General features: G+C 39.1%; 1 protein-coding gene across 2 annotated transcripts; it reads right to left on the reverse strand.

Annotated features, from left to right (window-relative positions):
• Window positions 1-21839: 21839 nt before the first annotated feature.
• On the reverse strand, window positions 21840-26631 carry LOC135732000 (uncharacterized). Of its 2 annotated transcripts, XM_073814181.1 has the most exons (8): window positions 26469-26631; window positions 26094-26364; window positions 23443-23716; window positions 23189-23366; window positions 22997-23073; window positions 22402-22898; window positions 22068-22239; window positions 21840-21982 (listed from the first exon to the last, which is right to left on the reverse strand). In XM_073814181.1, exons 3-6 carry the CDS (start codon window positions 23596-23598, stop codon window positions 22701-22703), a joined length of 609 nt encoding a protein of 202 aa, XP_073670282.1. In that variant the 5' UTR covers window positions 23599-23716; window positions 26094-26364; window positions 26469-26631; the 3' UTR covers window positions 21840-21982; window positions 22068-22239; window positions 22402-22700. The 2 variants fall into 2 exon arrangements, with proteins under 2 accessions (XP_073670282.1, XP_073670280.1); XM_073814179.1 differs by having other exon boundaries at window positions 22068-22898.
• Window positions 26632-27908: the final 1277 nt, after the last annotated feature.

The following is a 27908-nucleotide window of genomic DNA, read 5'->3' on the forward strand; positions in this document are numbered from 1 at the left end:
AACATTTGGTTAAAAGCTAGAGTGAGTGGCAAATTTCTATACATTTTTATAATAAAAAACCATAACATGTATACCGTGAAATATACCTGTGAAATAAAATGTCTCATTCCGTGAAATAGACCTTAGGTCATTCGCCCACCCCTAAGTAACATTATCGAAAGCCTTGCTTAAATCAAGAAAAACTGCACCCACCACTCCACCTTGAACTTAATTTGTTTTAATTTGTTAAAGAACGTAGCATCAATCAAGTATAAAGTATGCTTTATTGTCAATTCTTCCACATATACAGTACATACATACAGAGAATCGAATGCGTTACTCTCAGACCCCAGTGCTTACAGATAACATTTATATTAAAGCCTAAAAATCTAGAACAAATATAAATATAAAATGTAGAAATAACTATACAATAAGGGAATATAAAGAAGAGAAAAAAAGCCATATAATAAAATTAAAAATCGAGTTAAATAAAGCAGCGCTGTCATGACTTTGGTTTTATTGACTGCTGTTTTTTTGTTTCTCTGTTTGTGTTTCTGTGTTGTCAGTTTCTCACGTGCGCGTCTCTGTCACGGGTGTCATTAGTGTCATCTCCTTCACCTGCGTCCCTCACCTGCAGTTCATTTTCATGGCCAATCGGTTTAGTATTTAATCCCTGTGTGTTTTTTGGTTCATTGCAAGTTCGTCTTTGTGTGTACTCGCCAATTTACTAGCTTTGCTAGTTTCCAGTCCTGTCCTGTCTCTGTTTCTAGTTTGTAGATTTAATCTTTCCTACCCCCAGTCTCTGCTCTCTGTTGCCCAGGAGTTTTGCTGAGACTTAGTTCACTCGACGGCTCTCTGATCTGTTTCTCATCCATCTGTTACGGACTACACTCCTTCAGCCTGCTTTATTGACTGCCATGTGTACCTGCAGCAGCGGACTCTCGCCGTGGCATTGCCGCTGTCCAGCAGGAGGGTCCTTCAGCCCTGGAGCTGCCCAGCCTCTCCCGTCAGCACCACTAACGCTCTCTCTCTCTCTGCCCGCCGCAGGATCTCTCCCTCCCATCTGCCTCGAGTGCCCGTTGCCGGGTTGTCGCTATTCTCCTGGTGTTTTGTGGATTACTTCCATTATACTCTCTCCCACCGTTCGTTGTCTGGCCGGAGCCTGAACGCGTGTGGTTCATCGCCCCAGTGCTTGTGTGTGCTCCCCTCCTTAGCCATCTGCCCTGGTGTGGCTTTATGCCCAGACGTGCGATTGTCAGTTTTGCATCCATTATTATTTAAATAAAAACTTTCTGTTATCTGCACTGGTATCTTCTGTGTTTACTGAGCCTGACAGGACGAACTTGCCATCATGGATCCCGCAGATGCAGATTCTGTTCGCTCAGCGATCGCTCAGCAAGGGGCTTGGCTGGGTAGACACACCGATCAGCTCACGACAACAGCCTGGGAGGTGGAGGATTTATTCGCTCGTCTTAACGAGCTCTCATCGCGTCTGGACCGGACTCACCATTCCCGCGATTCGGAGCCACATGCCGCCAACCCTCCACCGTACGACGGTGATCCCTCCTCCTGTCGGGTGTTCCTGTCCCAGTGTTCACTGGTGTTTGCTCTCCAGCCTCGCCGCTATGCGACTGAGCGCACTCGAATCGCCTACGTTATCACCCTGTTGGTAGGGAGAGCACGCCAGTGGGGCACCGCTGTTTGGGACGCCCAGGATCCTTGCTGCCATTCTTTTGAGGAGTTCCGGGAGGAGATGGTGAAGCTTTTTGACCGTTCGGCCCGTGGAGATGTCGCCGCTGCCCAGCTGGCCCGCCTCGCGCAGGGAGCGAGCTCGGTTACTGACTATTCTATCCAGTTTAAGACCTTGGCAGCGACCTGCAGCTGGAACGAGGCTGCACTCCGGGCACAGTTTCTTGAGGGTCTCAGCGACAGCATTCAGGATGAGATCGCTACCCACGATCTGCCCCACTCCCTTGACGGCATCATCGAGCTAGCATTAAGGGTGGAAGCCCGGATGCTGTTCCGCGATCAACGCCGCAAACTTCGTCACCGTGTCCATCAGAGTGAGATCTCTCAGGCGAGTCAGGGCAGTGTCCCTTTAACTTCGGAGAGTGAGCCCATGCAGCTGGGTAGAATGCGTCTTTCGCAGAGAGAGAGAGAGCGTCGTCTACAGAACTCCCTCTGTCTTTATTGTGGTCATTTTTCCAAATCCTGTCCGGTAAAAGGGACCGCCCATCGGTGAACCGGGGAGTCCTGGTGGGCGCCACTTCTAGGAAGTCCTCCCCGACTTCATGCACTCAACTTCCTGTCCTTTGCTGGCCTTGATCATTCCACCACTGTGTTGCTCGACTCGGGCGCCGAGGGCAATTTTATTTGTGAGGATCTGGCTCGTGATTGCGGCATTCCTGCTGTCCCTTTAAAGGTTCCCCTGGATGTCTGGTCCATCAGAGGTCAGCAGATGGCACAGATCACTCACTGCACTCCCCCTGTAAGTCTTTTTATTTCCGGCAATCATTGTGAGGAGATTGTGTTGTACATCCTTCATGCCTCGCTCTCACCTATTATTTTTGGGCATGCATGGTTGGCACAACACAATCCCCACGTTGATTGGCAACTCAATGTTATTTTAGCTTGGTCTCAGTCTTGTCATGTGTCTTGTCTTGGTTCTGCTGTTTCGGGTTCTGTTTCTTCTCTCCCCCAGGTTTCAGCGGTTGATTTGACCGGGGTCCCGGCGGAGTATGCCGATATCGGTCAGGTGTTCAGTAAAGCTCGGGCCACCTCCCTTCCTCGCCACCGGTCATACGATTGTTCTATCGAACTCCTCCCAGACACTTCTCCGCCTAAAGGTAGACTTTATTCTTTGTCTGGTCCTGAGAGAGAGGCTATGGACCGTTATATTAGTGATGCCCTCCGTGCTGGTCTCATCTGTCCCTCCACCTCTCCCGCAGGGGCGGGGTTTTTCTTTGTCAAAAAGAAGGATGGCTCCCGACGTCCCTGCATTGATTATAGGGGTTTGAATGACATTACTGTTAAACTATGGAATAATTGTGACAAGGAATTAAAATTGTGTACATCACTCACTGCTAAGAACATTCTGCAAGATCTTTGCAAGCTCAATTTTGCCTGAGACAAAGACCTACCAGACCACTACATAGAGATGTGGCATGAATGGATGGCAGGTCTAAGTTGCATTGGAGAGCTCAGTGTCAACCAGTGATGGGAATAACGGCGTTATAAGTAATTGGCGTTAGTAACTGCGTTAAACATTAAAATGCTGCGCTTTACTAAAATTGATCTTACTGTAGTGATTTTCAGCCCGTATGCTCACTCTCTCAGCCAAACACCATTTTTCTCTTGTGTGTGTTGTGAGAAACATAACGAAAGAGGATTGGCTTAATTTCCATCGGTAGCCAACCAGAGGCAGAGTTCACAAAAAGGCCTGCCCACACGCGCAGTCCAAGTCTGAGGAGCGAGCAGCAGTGTTAAAAAGTCTGAGCAACTTGGTCACTTTGTCGCTAGATTTAGCAACTTTCTATCACTTTAGCGACTTTATAGGACAAATCTAGCTATCTTTTCTGGCGTGGTTGGAGACTTTTGTAGACTGACATGAAAATACGCGTCGTTTTCTCTTCTCAACGAGCAGCGGTGTTGCTGCTGACTTAGCCCCATCTCAAAGCACTGACATGCAGCCCAGTCATCTCGCATCAATCACTCCGAAAACACCGGCGACAGGGCGATGGCAAGTACAACAAGCTCAAAGGTAGCGGTCGCAAACACGAAGTATAAAGCACTACTTTTCCATTGTTGAGGTGAAAGGCAGGAATGTTTGTGTAATGTGCAACTTATGCCCATGAAGAAAAAGTCTCTCCACGTCTGTGGCAAGTAATTCTGATCTAATAAAGCACCTCACATCGTCACATGCTGCCACAAAATTAGTGATTTCTCTTAAGTATCCATTTTAGTCATTTAACATATTTAATTTTGTAAGGGGCATTCAAGTTATTTGAAATATTTTTTTTTTTTAAAGTAACGCAGTAATTACTTTTCCTGGTAATTAATTACTTTTATAATAATGTAACGCAGTTACTAACTCAGTTACTATTTGTGAGAAGTAATTAGTAACTATAACTAATTACTTTTTTAAAGTAACGTTCCCAACACTGGTGTCAACAGATGCCTCAAGCCAAAGAGCTTTGGTCCAATAACATCTGTACAACTACACCACTTTAGTGACGCGTCTGAAAGTGGTTATGGCTGTGTCACGTACCTTCGTTTCACAAATTCAAAACTTGAAGTGCACACCTCAATTATAATGGGGAAATCACAAGTTGCACCACTGAAACATACTACAATGCCAAGAATGGAACTCACTGCAGCAGTACTTGCGGTAAGAATGGATAGAATGATCAAAGCAGAGTTACAACTTGCTCTTGAGAACTCCATTTTCTGGACAGATAGTACATCAACATTGAAATACATTCAGAATGAGAACAAAAGATTTAAAACATTCATGGCCAATAGAGTGAACACAATCAGAGAATTTACCAAGGTAAAACAATGGAGATACATAATCACTAAACAAAATCCAGCAGATTGTGCATCTCGTGGTCTCAAGGCCAGTGCTCTCCCGAATTCAAAGGCTTGGCTAAATGGTCCAGAATTCCTCAAATGTCATGAATCTGAATAGACAAATTCCGACATTGTCATACAAACGCATGAAGGTGATGAGGATGATGATGTGGAAGTGAAGAAGGATGTTCACATCATGAACTTAATTGTAAAAGAAGAACAAAATCCTACTCACACATTCATACACTATCACTCAAATTGGAACAATCTAACCAGAGCAGTAGCTTGGTTACTTAAGCTAAAGGACGTTCTCTTGCAACTAAGTCACAAACGAAAGGAAATACTTACCAACATGAGTATTAAGAACTCAAATGCAGAGAAACAATGAATAATGGAAAGAAAAATGCAAATTGTCAAAAAATGTATGAATGTACAGCAGATTACTTTAGAAGATGTCAAAACTTACTTTTGATATTGTCTGACTATCCAGGGCCCAGGTCAGGAAACAGACAGATCGGCTTACCCATACTTGACATGTCAAGATCACCTATATCCCAGCACATAGAGCCTTTTTACCAGAGTACCAACACATCTCGACTGTGTCTGTTCCTCGAACAAATAAATACAGAGCATCGTTTACCTCATCTCGTACAAATCTTATTACAATAAAATTAGAACACAATACATTAACAGATGAAACTCAAATGTTAAAATTCTGCCTTCTTAACATTAGATCACTTACCAATAAAGAACCTATTATCAATGAAATAATTACTGACCAAAACTTAGATGCACTCTGTTTAACAGAGACCTGGCTTAAAGCTGACGATTACATCAGTTTAAACGAATCCACCCCACAAGAATATTATTATAAACACGTTCCTCGTCTAAACGGGAGGGGGGGTGGTGTAGCTACAATATACAAAAAAAATTTAAAGTAAACCATAAATCCAAACTTTAATTTAATTATTTTGAAATAATATTGTTAAATATGGAAATAACTGATCGTAACAACAAACAGCTTTCGTTCATTTTAGCTACCATATATAGGCCTCTGGGCCACCACACACATTTTCTTAAAGAAATAGCAGACTTCCTATCTGAGCTTACCGTCACTGTAGATAAAGCTCTTATCGTTGGTGATTTTAATATCCATGTGGATAACCCAAAAGATGCATTAGGACGTGCGTTTATCGATGTTCTAAATTCTCTCGGTATTAAACTAAATGTGTCAGGGCCCACGCATATTCATAAGCACACATTAGACTTAATTCTACCATTGCCTTGTGTCATACACAATACTTCTAGATAGGACCACTCAGTCTACATCATGCTACAGATTAGCCAGAACAATAATTTCCACCACTAAAGATAGCTTTATTAGCACTCTTCCAGACCTGTCTCAAATGAAACATGTAGCAGATAACCGTGAAGATCTGGATATTATAATAGAAAACCTGGACAACGTTTGCTCTAGCACGTTGGATGCCATTGCTCCCATTCGAAAAAAGAGAATAAAAAAAAACGCCATCTAAAACGTCATCTAAATCATCGTCCTGTATATTAGACCCCGTTCCCACAAAATTACTAAAAGAGGTATTTCATGTAGTGTCAGACACGGTACTAAATATCTTTAACTCATCGCTAGAATTAGGATACGTTCCAACAGCTTTCAAACTAGCAGTTATTAGACCGCTCATTAAAAAACCAAACCTGGACCAGGGAGATCTTAATAACTTTAGACCAATCTCAAAACTACCTTTTTTTCTAAAATATTAGAAAAAGTAGTAGCAAGCTAGCTATGCACATTCATAGAGAATAATAATACATATGAAAAGTTCCAATCAGGATTCAGGCCCCACCATAGCACAGAAACAGCGCTGCTTAGAGTTACAAATGACCTCCTATTAACATCCGATCGTTGTGAAAGCTCAATCCTTATATTACTAGACCTTAGTGCAGCCTTTGACACAATAGAACACAGAATCTTACTCAATAGACTAGAAAACTATGTTGGCATCAGTGGCATTAGCCTGGTTCAGATCGTATCTAACCAATCGATATCACTTTATGTAAATGAGGAAGAGTCCTATCACTCCCCCGTTAAATACGGCGTACCTCAGGGGGATCCGTTCTAGGCCCTATCCTATTCTCGTTATATATGTTACCTCTAGGAGACATTATCAGGAAACAAAACATAAGTTTTCACTGCTATGCGGATGATACCCAGCTTTACATCTCGTCACATCCTAGCGAAACCCACCAGTTTGCTAATCTAACAGACTGCATAAGTGATATTAGGGACTGGATGGCACATAACTTTCTTATGCTAAACTCCAATAAGACTGAGATACTTATTATTGAACCAAATCGCTCCTAACATAATATGTCAGATTACAAGTTGCCCATAGATGGCTGCACGGTGGTGCCATCTTCCACGGTTAAGAATTTAGGCGTAATGTTTGACAGCAATCTATCTTTCGATAGTCATATCGACAATGTCTATTGTAACTCGTTACTTGGGGGATGCAATGCAAATCAGGTAAACAAGCTACAGCTGGTTCAAAACGCCGCCGCAAGAGTGCTTACTCGCCCTAAAAAGTATGACCACATTAGTCCAATTCTGGCATCTTTACACTGGCTACCAGTTAAATATCGCATACAATTTAAAATATTACTAATCACCTACAAAACCTTAAATGACCTAGCGCCCTCGTATATTAAAGAACTACTATCAGAATACAATCCACCACGTAAACTGCGATCACAAAATTCTGGTTACTTAATTATCCCTAGAATATCAAAAGTGTCTAAAGGTGGTAGATCTTTTCCTACTTGGCCCCTAAGCTCTGGAATGATTTACCAAATAATGTTCGAGTATCAGACAGTCAAGCAATTTAAATCTAAACTTAAGACATTCTTCTTTAACAAAGCATTCACATAGAATGTCCAGTAAATGTACTTTTCCCGCAGTAGTTATTTTGTCTAGAACAAAGCACTCACATACCTCATATGGGTAATATACTATTGCCGCAATAGTTAGCCTGGAACCGAGCTGACTTAAACCACTATAATGTATGACACTTGCATTACATGCGAACGGCCCCTACAGTACGCTAATAGAATTCTGTTTTTGTCTCCCCGTCTCATCCTCGACCCCGAGGACAATGAGACAAACAGACCCAGTTCCTGCTGCTGTGAAGGTCATCGCACCACTGATCTACTGGCTGTCCTTCAACGTGATGCCCAGCCGATGCGCGACCAACGACCACCGTCTGAACCAGTTTAATCAGCTTACCCGCTTCCTATCCCTACCGTGTCTTTATATAAATATATATTAATTTCTCCCAAGGGTTTTTGTCCTTCTAGGAGTTTTTCCCACCGGGTTTTCTCCTAGGGGTTTTTTTAGTCCCAGGGAGAGTCAGCCAACTTTGGCTTAACTTAGCACTGTACTGTATACGTTACATTATTAATACGCTCGCTTGTACGGTTTATTCTTAGCCACTATATTCTACTTCCTATACTATCTATTGATTTTCTGTGTTCTCCTCTACATCTACTCATGTAAAGCTGCTTTGCAACAATTAACAATTGTGAAAAGCGCTATATATATAAAATTGAATTGAATTGAATTGAAAAGATCAGAAAATGCAATTGACGTTTTACACAAATGGAGGCATTTCCAGAAGAAATCAAAACCTTGCAAAAAGAAAACACTCACGTCAGTCATCAGAATGGCTATGCCAGAGGACCAAAAACATCCTATGATTCTTCCAAAACACCATCATGTGTCCAAACTGGTGTTGAAACACATTCATGAACAATTAGGCCACTGTGGAAGGAATCATATGTTAGCCAAGCTACGGCAGCAATACTGGATTCCAGCAGCAAATTACCTTGCTAGAAAAATACGGTCTGAGTGTGTGTTCTGCAAACGCTTACATTCAAACTTAGGAGAACAAAAAATGGCAGACTTGCCAAAAGAAATAATAACACCAGATTTACCACCATTTACCTTTGTTGGAGCAGACTTCTTTGGTCCAATTGTAGTAAAAAGAGGACGCAGTGAAGTGAAAAGATATGGGGCCATATTTTAAAGATCTGAAACGCATGTGCGAAGCGCAATGCGCAAGTGACTTTGTGGGCGAATCTTGGGCGCTGTTGCTATTTCCCCGGTGGGAGAAATAACTCTTGCGCCAGGCGCAAATCAATAAGGGGTTGGTCTGAAGTAGGTTCATTATTCATAGGTTTGGTTTGGGCGTAACGTCAAATAAACCATTCAGAACGATATCCAACATTCCCTTTAAATGCAAGGGCGCAAGTTTCATGGCGGGTTGCTATTATTATGACGGATTTACCAGGAGCACGCCAGGAGCGGTTCACAGCCCAGGAGACCGACGTTCTTGTAAGAGCAGTCAAAGACAGAGAAGTTGTTTTGTATGGGGATAGGAAAAACCCGCCCAAATAAGCGTCGGTTAAACAGGTGTGAGAGGAAATAGCCACAATTGTCTCATCAGCTGGCATCCCCAATCGTTGCGCCAAGCGCTACAATGATGTCAGGAGACGGGGGAATCCCAAGCTTGCCAGCATAAATCGGGCACGCCGTGTAACGGGAGGTGGATCTGCCTCAGGCCCTGACGCCAGCAGAGGACATTGCTGCGTCCACCCTCACCGCTGAAAGGGTTTGGGGGCTTTGAAATCGGACCAAAGAAACGCAAGCAAGGTCCAACCCCAAAGTACTCTTACAAATCAAGTTCATATTAGGGCTGTCAAAAGATTAATCGCGATTAATCGCATCCAAAATAAAAGTTTGTGTTTACATAACATATGTGTGTGTACTGTGTATAATTATTATTTATATATAAAAACACACCCAATCATGTATATATTTAAGAAAAAAATGTTATATTTATATATAAAATATAGGGCTGTCAAAAGATTAATCGCGATTAATCGCATCCAACATAAAAGTTTGTGTTTACATAGCATATGTGTGTGTACTGTGTATAAATATTATGTATATATAAATACACACACATTCATGTATATATTTAAGAAATATTTGCATTTAAATACTGTATATACATTTCTATAATTTATATTATATATAAATATAAATATTTTATATATAAATATAACAATTTTTTCTTAAATATATACATGATTGGGTGTGTTTTTATATATAAATAATAATTATACACAGTACACACACATATGTTATGTAAACACAAACTTTTATTTTGGATGCGATTAATCGCGATTAATCTTTTGACAGCCCTAATAAAATATTTATATTTATATATAATATAAATTATAGAAATGTATATACAGTATTTAAATGCAAATATTTCTTAAATATATACATGAATGTGTGTGTATTTATATATACATAATATTTATACACAGTACACACATATGCTATGTAAACACAAACTTTTATGTTGGATGCGATTAATCGCGATTAATCTTTTGACAGCCCTAGTTCATATACATTAAGGTTTCTTATGAAAATATTTTAATCGTTATTTGCATGAGAATTTTTTAACGCAGCCACACAATAAATAAAAACTATCACCACAATGCTCACCACTATGATTCCCCTTATCTCATGTGTTGATATTTTTAATTGTAACAATTTATGATTTGCAAAAATAACTTGCATCTGTGTAGATTAGATAAGCAAAGTGTGTGCGCATTGTGCACGCTATACATTATGGTCAAGCATGCGCCCTTAAAATAGCATAATGAACCACGCGCAACGCGCCACTGACTTTGGACTAGTATTTTTTTGGTCAGTGGCGCAATTGTTTTTTGAAACTGCAAAATAGCATCAGGGATGGTTTGCGCCGCAACATGCCTCTAGTTCATTCCCTAGTTTGCCGACGTGTGTCTGTGGAGGGAAAAACCAACTGACAAAGTCAATTGCGCTGGGTGCAAGATAGGGCCCGTGGTGTCATCTTTACGTGTTTCACAACTCGAGCAATACATTTAGAAATAGCCAATTCACTTGACACTGATTCATGCATCAACGCAATCCGCAGATTCATAAGCAGATGAGGGCAAGTGCATCAAATAAGATCTGACAATGGAACTAACCTGACATCAGCTGACTCTGAAGAAGGCCATAAAAGAGTGGAACCAAAACCACAAACTCAAAGTTGCTCTTCAACAAAAGGGCAAAGAATGGATTTTCAACCCACCTGCCGCTTCACAGGAGTATGGGAGAGGTTAATAAAACAGGTCAAACAAACACTTCTATCACTAACAAAGGATAAAATACTAGATGATGAATCCCTTCACACTTTCATCTGTGAGGTAGAAGCCATAATGAATAGTCGCCCACTTACCACAAATCAAGATAGTCCAAATGACCTTGAACCTTTAACGCCCAACCACCTTTTACTTCTCAAAGGGCAACCCACATTACCACCTGGCTTATTTCAGAAATCAGACACGTATAGTAGACGTAGATGGAAGCAAATACAATACTTAGCTGATATATTTTGGAAAAGATGGGTTAGAGAATATATTCCAAACCTACAAGAGAGACAGAAATGGTTTAAAAAGAAAAGAAACTATGCAAATGGTGACATTGTGTTAATTGCAGACCCTACTGCCCCTAGGGGATCTTGGATGTTGGGGAAGGTTATTGACACAAAGAAAGATTTAAAGGTATTGTTCGTAGTTTGACTTTAAAAATAAAAACAAGTGTTATAGACAGACCAATTACAAAGGTTTGTTTATTGATGGAAGATGACATTTAGATATGAAGGTCCAATGTATATGTGATGTTTACTGTACCTTGTAGGAACTGATATGTACTGATCATTACAAGCACACAATGGACTAAGGACTATTCGAGCAAGAAATGCATAAATACACACTGAAATTGACCTTTGAATGCACAATGCCTCTTGTGGCATAATGGACTCATGTTTTTGTTGTTTACATTATATATCGAACAAGAAGGACTCTATAAAAAAAAGAGCTATTGATGAACTTTAATTTGAACTGATATTATTGAATGAACAGAAAAATGTGATATAAATGTTTGTTTCAAATGAAAATGTTTTGTAAATGTATGAATGGTTCTGATTATTGATGATTTGACAAATTTTTTTCTTTTCAGTGTATATTATAATGTATGGCTCCATGTTTTCTGTTTAGTTGTTATTGTACCTATATAGCCGGTAGCAAAAAGAGGGCCGGTGTGTAGGAGCCAGCCATATGATATTTATGTTTAAGCTAATTTAGTGACCCCTGCTGGTGAATTATGATCTTGTGGCCTTGGAACCGAAGGAGTTAAATTGCACACCTGTGCTAATTAGTGGAATATAGGAAGACAAAGGAGTTTGAACTTGATGTTGGAAATGAATGGACGCCAGCAGGCATATGGTTTTCAATTTATTTACTTGTTGATTATTTATCAGTTTAATCACATTTTAAGTTTTACTGGAATAAAACAAGAATTTATTGAAACCCCCAAGGCGTCCAAAGTGACTTATCGGAAGGCACTACACATCCCTCACAAGATCCACAACAATCAGTATTCCCTCAAGGTTAAGGCGGTATCTTTGTAACAACTCCATGTCATTGAGTGTCTCCAACACACTGCGTCGCGCAGCCATTTTACCATCCTTTGTGAATAGGTCTTAGTGAGTTAGGAGTCCTCTTGACTTCTTTTAAGCTGTCCCAGACTTAGGTGCTACTTTTAGGGCTATGCTTCGTGAATTACTCTTCAAATTTCGTACTTGAAAAATAATAATATTCAAATTATATTCGAATTATAAAGACCTACTTTATCTTTGAGAGTAACTCCATACTTATAAGCCCACAAGACGGCGCAGCACAACTGCTCAATAATATATACAAATCAAGCACTGCCTATTTTTTGTTAAACCAGTTTTATTTAAATTAAATTCCAGTATTTATGCACCTGTAAATTTAGAAAACGAATGCAATACAGAAAGCCATTCATATTAAGGGCATTTCAATAATATATTAGTAGATAAATTAACATGTATTTATAAAGTATGAAAACGAATGAATTATTATTTGGGTGATTCTCACAAAACCATTGGAACACCACGGCACTAATGATTTTAGCTATAAAATGTGTAATATAGTAATATTAAAAAGCATCAGAATTAACACAATACTGTGTTCTAGCTTGCACAATGTGTGATTTTAACATAAGAATATACAATTTGTCAATTTTATCTAATTTTCTGCTTAAATTCTCATTACCGCAATGCGTCCGGCTATGTTTGAACATGCGTTATGTTGTAATTTAAACAAATTAACACAAAAATATTTAGAAAAAAAATAAATTGATGTTTTGCTAGACTACTTTAGATGACAGAAAAATAATTTACTGAATATTCATGTATAATAATAATGAAGAAAAATTAGGAAAATGTTGTGTCCGTGCCTGATGTTCTCATCCTCCGCAACACTTTTTGAGAACAGTTTAAGCACACATACATAATTTTAATAAAGTTTGATTTTGAGTGACCAAGCACATGGACCAGTTACTTCAAGATGGCTACCAGGTAAGATCATCTCTTTATATCTTTCCAGTTAAATTTGAAATATTCTCTTGTCAGAATGCTTACACAACATTTTGATTATCATTACCGAAACAGGTAGTTTTCTACATTTCGAAAAAATTTTGATTTACAATTTTTTTATGAAAATGTTCTTTATTAAAGTCTAATTATATGCACTGAATAAAAAATGAGCAAAGCCTTCATGGCTTCTCTATTTTTAGCAAAACATACTGGGGTACCTCATCCTCCGCAACACCATTCTCATATACCGCAATTATTTAATAGCAGTTGCGGTAAAGAGAACTTCTGTTTCGGAAATGAGAATTTAAGCATATTGTTTATTACTTTTAAATATATCTTATGAATTAAATACAAATTTAAAATGTAATAACTGTTGATATTTTGCTTTATGATGCTTCATTGTAGACAATCAGCAAGTGAGAAAAAAACTTAAGCAAAGGCCAGTTTGACAAAGTTCAGGGAGAAACTTTACAACAACCCAGAATGGCTCGAGGAGCACAGAAGGAAGGAGAGAAAGAGGTTAGGTTTGGAGATATTACTAGCAGGTGTATTTAGCAAAAAACACACTACAGTGTTAGGAAATGTACATGGCACACACACACAACACAACGCAACAAGTCTATAATATATTATGATGTGTACATACATTTTTTTCTTCCAATGTTGTGAGACATGCTAATTTAATGTAATGCTTTCTTTCCACTTTCAGGTATCAAAGACAACCTAGCGATGGCACGCCACGCGTCTAGGCGCTGCAACAGCAGTTGCTTCACAAGATCCACAAAGTTGGATCCCATGTGTGCCTGCATCTCAGCTCCCTGCGACCGCACAACGCGCGCTGTCTGCAGCGTCAGATTGCTGTGTGGGGGCGAGGGACAAAGGGAGACTACCTCCTTTCTGCGCAGTGCGTGAGTCACAGACACCAGAGAGGATGGCCTATAAGCGCCCAGCGCTGTTACAGAAAGCGGGTTTTTGCACAATTCATTAGGACTGTGCATTAACCCTTTCCGCTGTCTTCGCAGCATGTGGGTTGTGTTCGAGAGTGGGGGGGGGCGTGTTGTAGACGCTTATGTGAGGACGGGCCCTGAGGCGAGCAACACAAAACCAACTGAAGAGAAGAATGCTCTGTTTTTGACAAAATAACAATCTTTATTACATTTAACAGACAAACATTTCAACATTAAGTCCCTGCGTCGCCCGCAACAGCCAGGGGGACATCCAACGAGACTCTCATTCTTTTCCGCCGCTCAGCGTTCTCTTCTTCACAGCACTCTTGTCAGGAACACGGCTTCGTTCCGGACGGCAGTCCCCCAGGACCCGGTTTCTTGCATCATATACTGGAGGATTTGTGCCAGGGACTCTTGCGATGCACCACCGGTTCTGGTCCATGAGACACAGGGTGGTGAGGTAGGAAGTGGCTCATAGCCTTAGAGCTTTTCACCGCTTCCGAGAAATGCTCCGTGATTGTGGCCACCGTGTCCCCAAACAGGCCGGATAGAGAAACGGGCGTGACTGTGCATGAGCACCATGAGTGGTCTTCGTGGCCCTTAGCGTGAAATTCGTAGCCATCCTCAGATCCCTGAAGGTATTTAGATCCGTGCTGCCTTCATCCAGAGCCTTAAGCACCTGCGCCTAAAAGATCTGTAGGATCGCCATAGTGTGCAATGCAGACAGAGCCTCTCCCGGCGCGGGTATGCTTTTTCGGACAGGTGTGCTGTCATGAGGCTTCACTATCCTCAAAGCTGTGCCACACCATCCAAGGAAGTGGACAAGGGGCAGAGGTGAGCAGCCACAGCGTCCTTGATGGGGGGAATACACAGGTAGCCTACCTAAGAAAAAAAATGGGGGGAGGGGTAGCCCACGCTTTGGTGACTTTTCTCCGAGCGGCAGCGGGGCGGCCCGAGTGAAGAAAACAAAAGTCAAGCTTGCTTCTCTGGGGATCTTGTGGGGTGCTCCACTCAATCTCCAAGTCCTGCAAGGCTTTGAAAAGAATGCGCACCAGTTCCTTGTAGAAGGAGGGCTGTGTGGCTGATGCACCACGTGGAGCCTGGTCCCAGTCTCCGTCCAACGCTCTCAGAGACATCTCATCTTCCTCCGCTGGAAACCCAAAGGAAACAGACATGGCAGCTCCCGGTTCAGGACACAGGCTCTCGGCGACAAACTGAAGTGGTGAGAGAGGGGAGGACAACCACCTGCGGCTCTTTGCCGGCAGTGGGACACTGCAGTAAGAAACATCAAAGGGCGATGTTGAGCCGGGTCCTGAGCACCTTCATCGGGAGATCCTCACAATAAGGGACACCCTGAGCCAACAATTGCCGCCTTTAGGTGGAGAAGCCCCAAGCAGAGCACACAGAGTGGGTCCATCAGACCTCCGCACCACAAGCAGATTTGCGACATCACGGAACATAGAGAGGGCTGCTTACATTTTAACCTGAATTCAATTTTGCTGCCTTTGAAGTCTGTCCTAAAGCATTTCTCATTGTCATTGTCTCATAAGGCAGCGAGTCAACAAGTCAGCTGTCTAAGCTTTCGGACACAGCCTCTCTCTCTCTCTCGCGTATTAATGGAAACAGATACAGAATGATAAAAGGTCAGAAGACCAAATCATATCCAGCAAGGAAATATTTTTCATCTTATTTACACAAATGTTTTTTGATATCCAGCTGACATTGGCTGCAGCCTTCAGAGCTCGCATTTGTAGGCAGCATATGTCATCAAGACCATCTTATTTCAGTATGTTAAATGCATAAATGGGGACTTAAATATGACACAAAGGGATATTAATATAGGCCTTCCTGTTCTCATGTTTTTTCTATAATATTTTTTTCAAAGACTACACAATAAAACAGTTTTGAACTTCAACGCATGATGCTGTAAATATTATCAGTTTTTTCTACTTTATAATTTGTTTTTAACAAAATCTCAGGCTAGTATATGTATTCTCATTACCGAAATAATTAACCTCATTTCCGAAACCTATGTATCATTACCGCAACAGATACTTATTAAATGTTAATTTCATTAATAGAAGCATAATACTTTGATTTTAAACGCATGTGCAGAATCTCCAAATTATGTTCTTTCAGGTTTGTCATGTCATTTTGAAAATGTGTCAGGTTTCTTCGAAATATAAAAAAAAAATAGTTGCAAATTGTGGAAGGTGTTGCGGTATATGAGCTAAATAAAACAAAATAAAAAAAACATTAAATTTAAAATAAATATTATTTCAGAATTTCAATTTACTGTGCATGACTATTAATAATCCATTTTTAAAAATGTGAAATTATATTAGCTTTTCTAACGGTGTTGATGTTTTCTGACTGTTGCGGTAATGAGATTTTTTAGGACTTACTTTTGAAATTATGTTACAAAAAGTGTTAAATGATAAGTAAACGTTTTTAAATTAATGTTCCCATATACTCCAGACTTTGTTTCTAATGTCTGGTGTGAAAAAAAGTAAATTTAAGCAATTTTTACATTTTCATGCTTGACATTTTTCAAACCAAGTTTTCGTGAGAATCACCCATTTAGGCTAAATTAAGCTTGAGAGATAATTTTTAGTCGCTTAGATTTTGTCATCATTTCATAAAAAGCTTAAATACTATCCACAACAGCATAAATTATATCCTGTGTGTTCCTTGTTCGAAAATATGTAGAAATATGAGTAACAAAAGTACAGAACAAAAATGTTTAGCTTACGCGGAGCGAACGAAAAGCCCGTGAAGCATGTAAAAGTCAAGAATTCAGTCAGTTAAAGTGCCAGTAAGATGCTAATTCTAAGCTTCCCATCACTGTTTATAAGTCCCGGACAACTGGTTTAAATCCATACAAGGTCAAAAAACATTGTCATTTTCTAAAAATATAATTTTAAAATCACCTCAATTCTCAGAGATCCCCAAACGATTCGCGCGAAGCCGTTCAAAAGACTCAGTTTCCCCAAACCCCACCTTTCGGTAGCCTACTCTGCTCTGATTGGTCAACTAACATAGTCAGTTTTGATTGGTTGTAACGCATATTCTGCGTGTTGTAAACGAAATGCCCATAGATCACCTTCGGATGTTTATAGCTTTTCATAGAACATTATTACAGTAAATAAATACCATGGCATCTATTTTGCCATATCAATTTGAGCCTGAATCCGAAGAGGAAACCGATGAAGACGTTCAACCGGCAACTCAATCAAACGTACGACTTGAGCAGGACGTTTCTCGGTGGTAAGTTTAAACTTTGTATTTGGTAAATAACGTGATAATCTAGCAGTGCCGTTTCATTGAATTTGTTTATTATTGTTTACTTATTAAGGTGCACGTGTGGGAACTGTAATAGAATGCCCACTGAGTCTGAAAACCTGTGCTGTCAAGAAGTACGACAGGTAAAATAATAATATACCCTAATTTTATAAGTTTTCCTTTTATTTTATGTATAGTAATTGTAATGTGATGTCGTGACACCCACATCTAACATGTTATGTAGTATTATATATGAAGAGTTTGGTTCCAAAAGGTGATTACCCAGTTTTTAAAATCTTTGTTATTGAGTTTTATTTTGCTAGCCGTATTATTTTTTTTAGTTACGAAGGCTTAGATTAAAACAAACTAACTGCAGTTTTATTCACATTAAGGTTATGTCTTTTTGTAACCAAACTCTTCATATGTATCTTTATTTAGATTTTTACCTACCTTTATCTCTCTGGAAATAGTTTCCATTTACAACACTTTTAAATTTTTTCTATCTATGGCTATATAAATAAACATGCATTGCTAGTATTGGAATATTAATTCAATTTTTCAGTGTGTTACCTTAAAAACCTAATATGTAGTAAGGTTACCAGTTAATGTACATTTTATGAATAATACTTTACTTTATAAAGTAAAATTGTCATGATATTAATTTTTATTTTTCTTATTAGGTTATAAGAAGAATCCAACAAATTCCAGTGCCTCCAACATGTATGATTGACCACCCAGGCTTTGAAGCCAACTGCCTAAATCCATATACCCTACAGAACATTCATAATATATATAGAAGCGACTATGGTCCATTAAGGCGCCGAACAAGAGAGGAGTAAGTTTGCAATAAGAATTAGCAGAAATAATTAAATATAAAATCTGAATATAACCACAACTTTAATTGGCTCTAAATGACACTCAATACTTGTAATAAAATGAACTTTATATGTAAACAGATATATTTTTATGTACAAATAGAAATTTTGAATTCTTGCCACATACTAAGAATGTTTTATCTTTGTAATATAGGCAATTCCGTCATTTGGCATATCGGAGCTTTGTTAGCTGGTGCTGGGGCTTCTTAAGTCGACATGTCCGTGTGGTCATTCCTTCCTGCGTTGTATCCCGGATACGCCAGGAGTTTCCAGATCTGGCTGGTCACTACGTCGGCTTTCGGCCACCTCTCGACTGAACCGGGAGAAATGGCAGGCAATTGTTTCCTCCTTTGAGGGTCTCTTGAACTCGGCAGAAATTGGAATGGGAACAAGAATTGCCTGTAGCTCCTCAACAAAAAGTGCTGGGTCGACGATAACCTCCTCAAAGACGAGCCTCATTAGGTCATCCACTAGGGGTGTGACGAGACACTTAATCCACGAGACGAGACGAGACACGAGATTGGGTTCACGAGAACGAGACGATATTTTTACACTTTTTAAGAAACCCTCGATGATAAAATAAATGAATAAGAAACTGAAATCATGTTATTTTTAAATGTTTTAACTAATCAAGGACTGCCCCTAACAATTATTTTACTAACTGATAATGAAGTAATTTGTTATTTTTGGGTAATAAAAATAGACCCAAGTGAGCAGTAGCCTTTAAAATTACATAATAACGAAGATGCAATAATAATTGGTTCAAATAAAGTATTAAAACCAAGTTACATTAAACAACATTACATTAACAAACACATTACATTTGTGGTCTATAAATAAATAGCATTATGTATATATTATAACAAATGCCTGCAGGGGGCGATAGTAGACTCGTCTCTCGGATGCTATCTTCACTTTCACTTTCACTTTAGACGGAAAAAAAACGCTTATTTTTTAGCCAAACAATGTTTAAATCCATTTGAATATTTAATATATGTCCATTTCTTTACAATAGAAATGAACATGCAGACATTAAATCATGTAAACTCTGTGATGGTTTAATCTGCTGAGACTTCACATCTGACACTGATCTACAGAAAAATACAACACGTCTCAGACTTCATACGAGCTCCCAAACGAACATTATTGGAAACCCAAACAAAAAAGCAAATGCAGTAAAAGACAGAATATAATGCATGCACTGTAAGAGGCTAATTATACCAACCACGCTTTAAACGCTTGGAAACGCAAGGCGCGATGCACTGCCTTTTTAAAAAAAAGAGCAGTGCGTGTCGACGCGGCTTTTAATATTGCTAGGCAACCACCTAGTCAGCTGTCTTGTCAATCAAATATTGAAGCGTGCGCTCTTTTGCTGTTGACTGTCATATTAGCAGAAACTTTAAAAAGAGGATGCTTGATCTGACCTTGTTTGAGGGTGAGAGGTGCACAAACACGCAGGAGAGAGTGAGCGAGTGGAGTCCGGTTCTTCAAAGCAACTGTAAACTTGCCTCACCACAACGTAAGGCCCGCATCTCCCCTCATTCGAGTGGACAATGGAAAGACGCGAATGACGTCGGGCGCTTCTCCGCTCTCAGCGTTCCTTCAAAGGCGCGTGCTGCGGCCGCCGGCAAAAACCGCAAGGCGCTCAGCGCGCATAAACAGCGCGCAAACGCTCCATGCCCCATAGACAGAGGTGTAAAGTACTTGAGTAATTTTACTTGATTACTGTACTTAAGTATTATTTTTGGGGATTTTTACTTTACTTGAGTACAATTAAAAAGCAATACTTTTTACTTTTACTTAATTACATTTTTTTAAGAAAAAAATTACTTTTTACTCCTTACAATTTTATTTACAGTCAAAAAGTACTTCTATTTTAGAGATCTATTTTCCCTTGCTCTATCAAACCAATTGAATTGCGCTAATGGCCAGTTTAATTTAAATGTTATTTATTCTGGAGCATTTGGACCACACTAAGGAACTGGCCAACAGTTCATCTAATGATGAAGATTTTTTCGCTTCTTTAAAACCGACAACACATGAGGTGTAACTTGACAGACTCACTGTCCACATTGTGTATCACAACTGTTCAGATCCGATCTGTGCATCCTGTAGCCGTTTTCCGGATTATCTATTTCTATGGCAATGATGTTGCGCTGGCACGACAATCTGCCTCGACGTCTGACGTGTTTTATGTGACGTGACAGCATGACGTAACCGAAAAGCTACACAAATGCGATCAGGGCGGTCAGACTGAAATGGATTTCTGGAAATGCGATTTGAAAAGGATTTCAAACCACCTCTGGATGTAGCCTGAAACGGGTTAGAAAAAAACTGATTTGATGTGGTTTTTAGCTGTTCACACGTTCTAAATGTGATTGGATTCCTATCAGATATGCACCAATATCGGATTTGGACTGACAGTGTGAACAAGGTCTAATACACCTCTTCCTGCATCAGCTGCCTGTGAGAGGCTTGATAGAGCTTGAAATTTAAGTTAAATTCAAGGTTTTACAATTTTGAGTAGCATGTTGCATACTGAAATTAATTTTCATTGTCACAGATCTTTGCATTTTTCTGTGTCTGTACCACAGACTTTCTTTTCCGTGTCAGTTTCAAAAAATAAATCAATAGTTAAAGTGACATCCTAACCCAAACCCCAAATCTAACCCCAAACCCACGCGAAGATGGTTTAAAAATAGGAAAAACAATTGCAATACGTGAACCTGACACGAAAAAGAAAGTCCATGGTACAGACACGGAAAAATGCGGAAATCCGTGATAATGACACGGATAAATTGAGCAAAACATTCTGTGACTATACCACGGAACTTTGTGAGATCATGTTGGAAATTAGGTAGAAGTCTTATAGTTTGATAATGAAATACAATTAAATACAAACAGTTGTAAAGGATAAAACCTTGTATGTGGTTCATTCACTTCATGTTTTTTGAGATTAAAAGCTTAAACATGAATCTCTCTTTTTCATTCTTCCTGTTACTTATACTTTTTTAATACTCAAGTACAATTTTAATGTGTTACTTTTTACTTTTACTCAAGTATAATTCTGGCCAGATACTTTTACTTTTAATTGAGTAAAATTTACACTCAGTACTTGTACTTTCACTTGAGTAATATTTTTGAGTACTTTTTACACCTCTGCCCATAGAATATCATTTAAAAAAGGCGCCTGCAACTGCCTCCTCCGGAGGTCGCATATGCAGGCTGCATACGTCATTAAGGTTTATTTCAGATCATTAACTGAGCATTACATTCGCAAGTCGTGAGCATATTACAACAATTTGCGATTAACTAAATTATTAGTAAACTTTATAATTGTTAGTCTCTAAAAAGACAGTCTTTATGAAGTAAATGCAGTTTAAAAATGCGACCTCCGAAGGATGCAGCCTTTTTTCTTTGAGAAACGGCCAGAATTTCACCTACACAAGAAATCTCGCGAGACACACTTAATCTCGCGATACACATTTAATCTCGCATCTCGTCACATCCCTATCATCCACATAATCTGGAAAACATTTGTAAAGAAGAATTTTTTATTTATTTCATATTTATTTGTAATAATGTTTACAATAAAATGTTTATTAACATGCTGTTTGTAGCCTCTGTTTTCAGTGGCCTTGCAATGGGTTCTCCCTTTTTAGACTTTGGAAACACCACTTTGTAGACTGGTTTCCCTGTTGCAGTTGTTGCTTGTTCTCGACCAGTGTTCTCATTATGGTGTAGAACTGCAAGGTACAATCTGCGAAAAACAAGTTAGCCCGTCAATCACAGGTTCACTATAAAATAAATTTAAAATACTGTTTATATATATATATATATATTACCTGCACAACATTCCCATGTAAGGGAATACTACATTTTTTGGTGTAAACCTCAAAATTAAGCTGTGGAAAGCCTCCAGCGATGATGTCTGAAAGTGGTGACTTAACTTTTCCACATCTTTAAGGACCCTCTTGTTGCAGAGAATCTTCTCAACTTTGTGGAGTGCCAGCGATTCTAAATTGTCATTACAAATAAATAATGTAACTTACATGTATATGATTGATTAACAAATGCATTCAATTATATAAATTATCAAAGGTATAGTATCGCATAACAATACATTTCTTGTATTTGATCAAAATTAATGAAAAACATATTTAAATACCTGGATTAAACCATTTCTTTAGATTCTTGGACACACGGTCTGGATGGGCACACTTTGGGAAGATGGGGTTCTTGTGCACATGCACATTCTGAATGTGATTCAGAATTGATGTCCACTTAGCCACTTTCTCTGGTCCTGTTGTAGAAGTTATGGTACTCCAGTATACATGGTTCCTTATGCTACGAAGCCACTTCTTCAAAACTTCACACTCTTTGTTTTTTGAAAGTTGCTCAAGCTTCTTTGACAGACCTGATTAAATGACGTAAATGATTACAGAAAAAGTATGACTACTCTGAACTTCATTCTGTAGTTAAAAAAAACAATAAACTTTTTCAAAATGCCACAAATCGTAAAACTGTATTATGTTGCGTTCTCTCAAATATTTTTGTATCTGAGGGTGACGGTCAGTCACAATGTAGTCGACTGTTAAGCCACTGGACTCCAGATGATCAAGACATCTCTTTAGACCTTCTTTCTCCATATGGTAACTCCCGCCGACTTCATTGCTCTGGTTATACAAGACAGTAACATCCGTCATTATAGAGAGAAATTGTAAACTTGTGTAAAATGGAAAACAAGTTGTTACAGGTTTTAAAGCTGACCCACCTGAACAAGTTGTGTGTCCAAAATGGTGTTGCTCTCTGTGTGCATCAACGTGTAACTACCATATTTGGCTGAATGTCCTAAAATGAAACACAAGGTTAGATTTTACAATTAGATCAGACAACCAATAATCTGATTGTATCAGTTTTCAAGCAATGTCTTCATTGTCTTATAAAAATTTGAGAAATATGTTACCGGGTGAGTCTGCACGCATATCTCCGGCGAGGCCAATCTTTCCACTCTGTCTAAACTTCTGGAAAAGGTTTTGTTGTTCACTTTTCCATTTGTGGATTATGGCAGGCTCCAGGAAGCTCCTGCAATGTCTCCGGAAGGTTTCGTACGTAAAAATTTGTAATTGCATCCCCTTGCAAATCTATGAGAAAAGTTGACGTATTATATAAAGATCATTCATTAAAATTGTGCGGTACTAAAAAACATTTCATGTGTACCTTTTGTACTTGGACGAATGATCCTCCGGTAAAATACGTGGCTGCAGACAACTGAAGATTTCCGACCGGCATGCTACCAACAGTGGGCTGGCTCTCCCATTGCCTGTAGTAACTACACTTGGGGAAAAGCTGGTGAAATGCCACATATGTACCCATCCGGCGTAAAGTCACGTCACACTTGTTTTTACAAATCGGGCATGTGGCAAACAGCTCACGCAGACAGGTTTCAAACACAATGAACTTGTTATCACCATAGATTGTCCTCTGCACAAACCTAAAGGCAAAAAAAAATTATTACTTTTTTTAAATGAAACAACATAATAATAATAAAAATAATTTTTATTTATATAGCGCCTTTCAACACCCAAGGTCGCTTTACAAGGATAGTACAGGATAATCATATACAAACATGAAAGTCAACAAAATAAGCAGTCACTTACAAGAATAATGTAAAGGACAGAGAAAAAAAATATTACAGACTATACGCAGAGGAATAATATTCAGAGAAATAATGTGTTTTTAGGAGATTTTTGAAGGAGAGAAGGGTGTTTGCTTGACGAATATCTTGTGGAAGGGAGTTCCACAACCTAGGAGCCGCAACACAAAAAGCTCTTTCTCCCATAGTCACTAAATTGATCTTTGGAGTGACTAACAGTCCTGCACTAGAAGAGCGGGATTAAGTTGGATAAATATGTAGGGCCAAGGCTATGGAGAGCTTTGTAGGTCAGAATTAGTACATTCAAGTTTATACGGAGGGAGATGGGAAGCCAATGAAGATGATGTAGGATTGGTGTGATATGTTCATACTTTCTGGTATGTGTAATCAGACGAGCAGCAGAGTTTTGAACGTATTGTAATCTCTTGATATTTTTCGCAGAAAGGCCATAAAGTAGTGAGTTACAATAATCTAGATGGGATGTGACAAAGGCATGTATTAATGTTTCTGAATTCTGCTGACTAAGTGATGGGCGAATGTGAGATATAATACGTAGGTGAAAAAAAGCTGTCTTTACAACTTTACTAATGTGGTCATTAAATGAAAGAGTAGAATCAATGAGAACACCAAGATTGCGAACAGTCGTAGAAGGTATTATAAGGTCACCATCCAAATCTATCTGCTGACCGGAGAACCTAGAGACAACTGATTTAGAGCCAATCAGTATAATTTCAGTTTTTTCCGAGTTAAATTTAAGGACATTTCCTGCAAGCCAATGCTTGAGTTCTTTGATGCAGGTTGTTAATGCAGGTGGTGGAAACACTGATGTGGGAGGTATGCTGAAATAAATCTGAATGTCATCAGCATTGCAGTGAAAGTTAAACCCGTATTTATTGATAATTTGTCCAATTGGTAACATGTAAATGGTGAAGAGAAGAGGGCCCAAAACAGAGCCTTGAGGTACACCGGAACAGATAGATCTGGTGGATGACTTGTGCTTCTGGTATACAACAAATTGTTGCCTCCCTGACAGGTAAGAGGAAAACCAGTCAAAGGCTGTGCCAGTAATCCCAATTGCTGTAAGCCGCGACAGGAGTACCTCGTGATTTACAGTGTCAAAAGCAGAGCTGAGGTCTAATAAAAGGAGAGTGCTGAGAGAACCAGTGTCGGAAGCTATGAGGAGATCATTAAGAACCTTAACCAGGGCCGTTTCAGTACTGTGCAGTGGCCGAAAACCAGACTGAAAGGGCTCAAAAAGGTTATGTGCCGTCAGATGGGCCTGCAACTGAGAAGCAACAACCTTTTCCAGTATTTTAGATAGAAAAGAGAGGTTTGAAATTGGCCTGTAGCTGCTTACAGAAAGAGGATCAAGACCATGTTTTTTAAGAACAGGGGTGACAGCAGCAATCTTAAGCTTATGTGGAACAATACCAGAGGACAGTGATGTATTAATGAAATGAGTGATAGGTTGTGATAAAGCAGTCAGGCAATTTTTTTAATAAAGAGGTAGGTGCAGGGTCAAGGAGACTAGTGGAAGAATTAGATAGCCTGATTATCTCATCAACCACTGTAGGGACAGTAGGGTCGAAACAAGAGAGGCTGTGTGTAAGAGATGAAAAGAGTGGTTCATTAGTGGTAACAACAGGAAAGGGTTGATAGGTTTGATGTGTTTTACTCTGAAAAAAGTTCAGGAAAGCATCACAGATTTCATCGGAACCTTCTAGAGACTGTGTAGGTGGCTGAGTTAATTTTTTAATCGTAGCAAATAAAGTTCTTGGTCTGTTTTGGGAATTATTAATTAATGTAGAGAGATAGGAAGATCGAGCCGCATTAAGAGCTTCCCTGTACTGCTGAATGTGTTCAGTGTATGCCTGAGAATGAATAGCAAGGCCAGTTTTCTTATGAAGCCTTTCTAACCGACGGCCCAGGGTTTTCATAGCCCTAAGGTTAGCAGTGAAAACAAGGAGAAATGTGAGAGGATGGAACATATCTAGATTTTAAAGGGGCATACTGATTCAAAATACTCAAAATACTTTCATCATAGACATTATGAATTTCCTCAGCACTAGAGAGGTTGGAACAGGTAGAAAGGTGGGAGTTATTGATAGAAATAGAAAATGACAGAGGATCAATCATCTTCCAAGCACGATAATGAATCAAAGATTTTTTTAGATGTTTTAGTACCTAATTAAACTTGTTACGAAATGTTACTTACGAAATTTCAGATTCCTCAGATATTGTAGAGTCGCCAGGATTAAAGGTTGAGTCATGAGGTTCTCTCACTGACCCTTCTTCTTCCTCCTCCTCCTCCTCCTCTTCTTCCTCCTCCTCCTCCTCTTCTTCCTCCTCCTCCTCCAACTCCAGTCTAGGTCTTTTATGTGGTCGAAATCCAGTAGGCTTTACAGGTGTAGACGAAAATGGTAGATCATAAAGAGCTGTAGTGGTTTCTGTGCCAACACTTTCTAAAGAAACTGTTGCTTGTGATCCTGGAATCAGAAGACCGTATATTGTCATATAAGCATATATACAAAACCTATTTTTGTGCAATTATTAAAGTTAAAACTCTAATACTAGAACACATTTAACATACCTTTGCTCCTACTGTGTGCTTCTCTCAGTGTACCAGTAGATAGCTGTGTGCCAACAGATATCTGTGGCAGTTCTGTCTGTGTTCCTACTGACTTTGTGTGTGGAGGTTAAGTCTGACATTCCACCTCCACAAATAAAATGTTTGGTAACTCAATCTGTTGTGATGTACTCTAAAAGAAAAGGACAATATAAAGTAAATGCTCAACCAAAATAGAAGAACATAAATGTATCTCACCACATTAAAAAGATAGAAAGTATATGTAAACAATATGTAACTTAAACATCCCAATAAGACATTACAGTTTAAATGCCATCATATTTACACGTCTTTTATCATTAATCCAATTCATAAAAACGACGACAGACAATATAATTTTTTTACGCATGCAAGCACGCATGTAACCAAACTGGGCTCAAACGGTAAAGAATGTAAAACTTCAACATGCATTAGCCTACGTGCTAGCGCGACATACTGATAAGACAATACAGTTTACATACCATCATATTTACACGTCTTTTATCATTAATCTAATTCATAAAACGGATGACATACAATACAATTTTTATACTCATGTAAGCACGTATTTTACCAAACTGGGCTCACACGGTAAACAATGTAAAACTTCAACATGCGATAGCCTACGTGCTAGCGCGAAATACTGTAAATAAACACATAACTTCATAATCATACTTACAGGTAGTGGTTCTTGAGATGCTTGTTGGTACATATAAAGTTGGTAATGAACCCTCTTTCATGGTCAAACGTTTTAAAAATCCCGCTTTGAACTCACAGAGATTGGAAAAACAATCGTCAGTAAAATGACGGGAACACAACCAAAGGGGTTTGTTGTACTGCTGTGGTATCGTGGTAAAAATGAATTTTAACCACTGATTCTTCTGGTCTTCATTTTTTGGCAGTGAAAATAAAGCAAACTTGCCTTTACAGCTAAAAACACACTGTCTCCTCAAAATGATGTTATCACACCAACTAGGAAGTGTCTGTGAGCCTGGGGGCAGGGTTTTCGTTTCTCCCAGGCAAGGCTGTAGGGGGAGATTAGTATCTCATGTGACGTGGATAAGTTCGTGTGACATGGCAAATATCAGGAAGAAGACTCACTCCCTATAACGACTCGTTTCAGCGATTCAGAGTCGACTCCCTACTTTAGAAGCCAATAACTTTATTAATCGTGCACTTTTTGGTTCAACTACTTTACACGTTGTTTACATTGATGTACAGCAGAGGTGGAAAGAGTAATAAAATATTGTACTCAAGTAAAAGTAAAGTTACTTTAATAATATTTTACTTAAGTAAAAGTAAAGTTACTGGTCTAAAAATCTACTCAAGTAAAAGTAAAAAGTAAGTCATTTTAACTTTACTCAGAGTAAAAGTTACTTTTTTTTACAGCGGGGAGCGGTGGAGGATTCTAGTATAGTTCAAAAC

The sequence above is a fragment of the Paramisgurnus dabryanus genome, chromosome 3 (assembly GCF_030506205.2).
Source record: "Paramisgurnus dabryanus chromosome 3, PD_genome_1.1, whole genome shotgun sequence".
Classification (NCBI taxonomy): Eukaryota; Metazoa; Chordata; class Actinopteri; order Cypriniformes; family Cobitidae; genus Paramisgurnus; species Paramisgurnus dabryanus.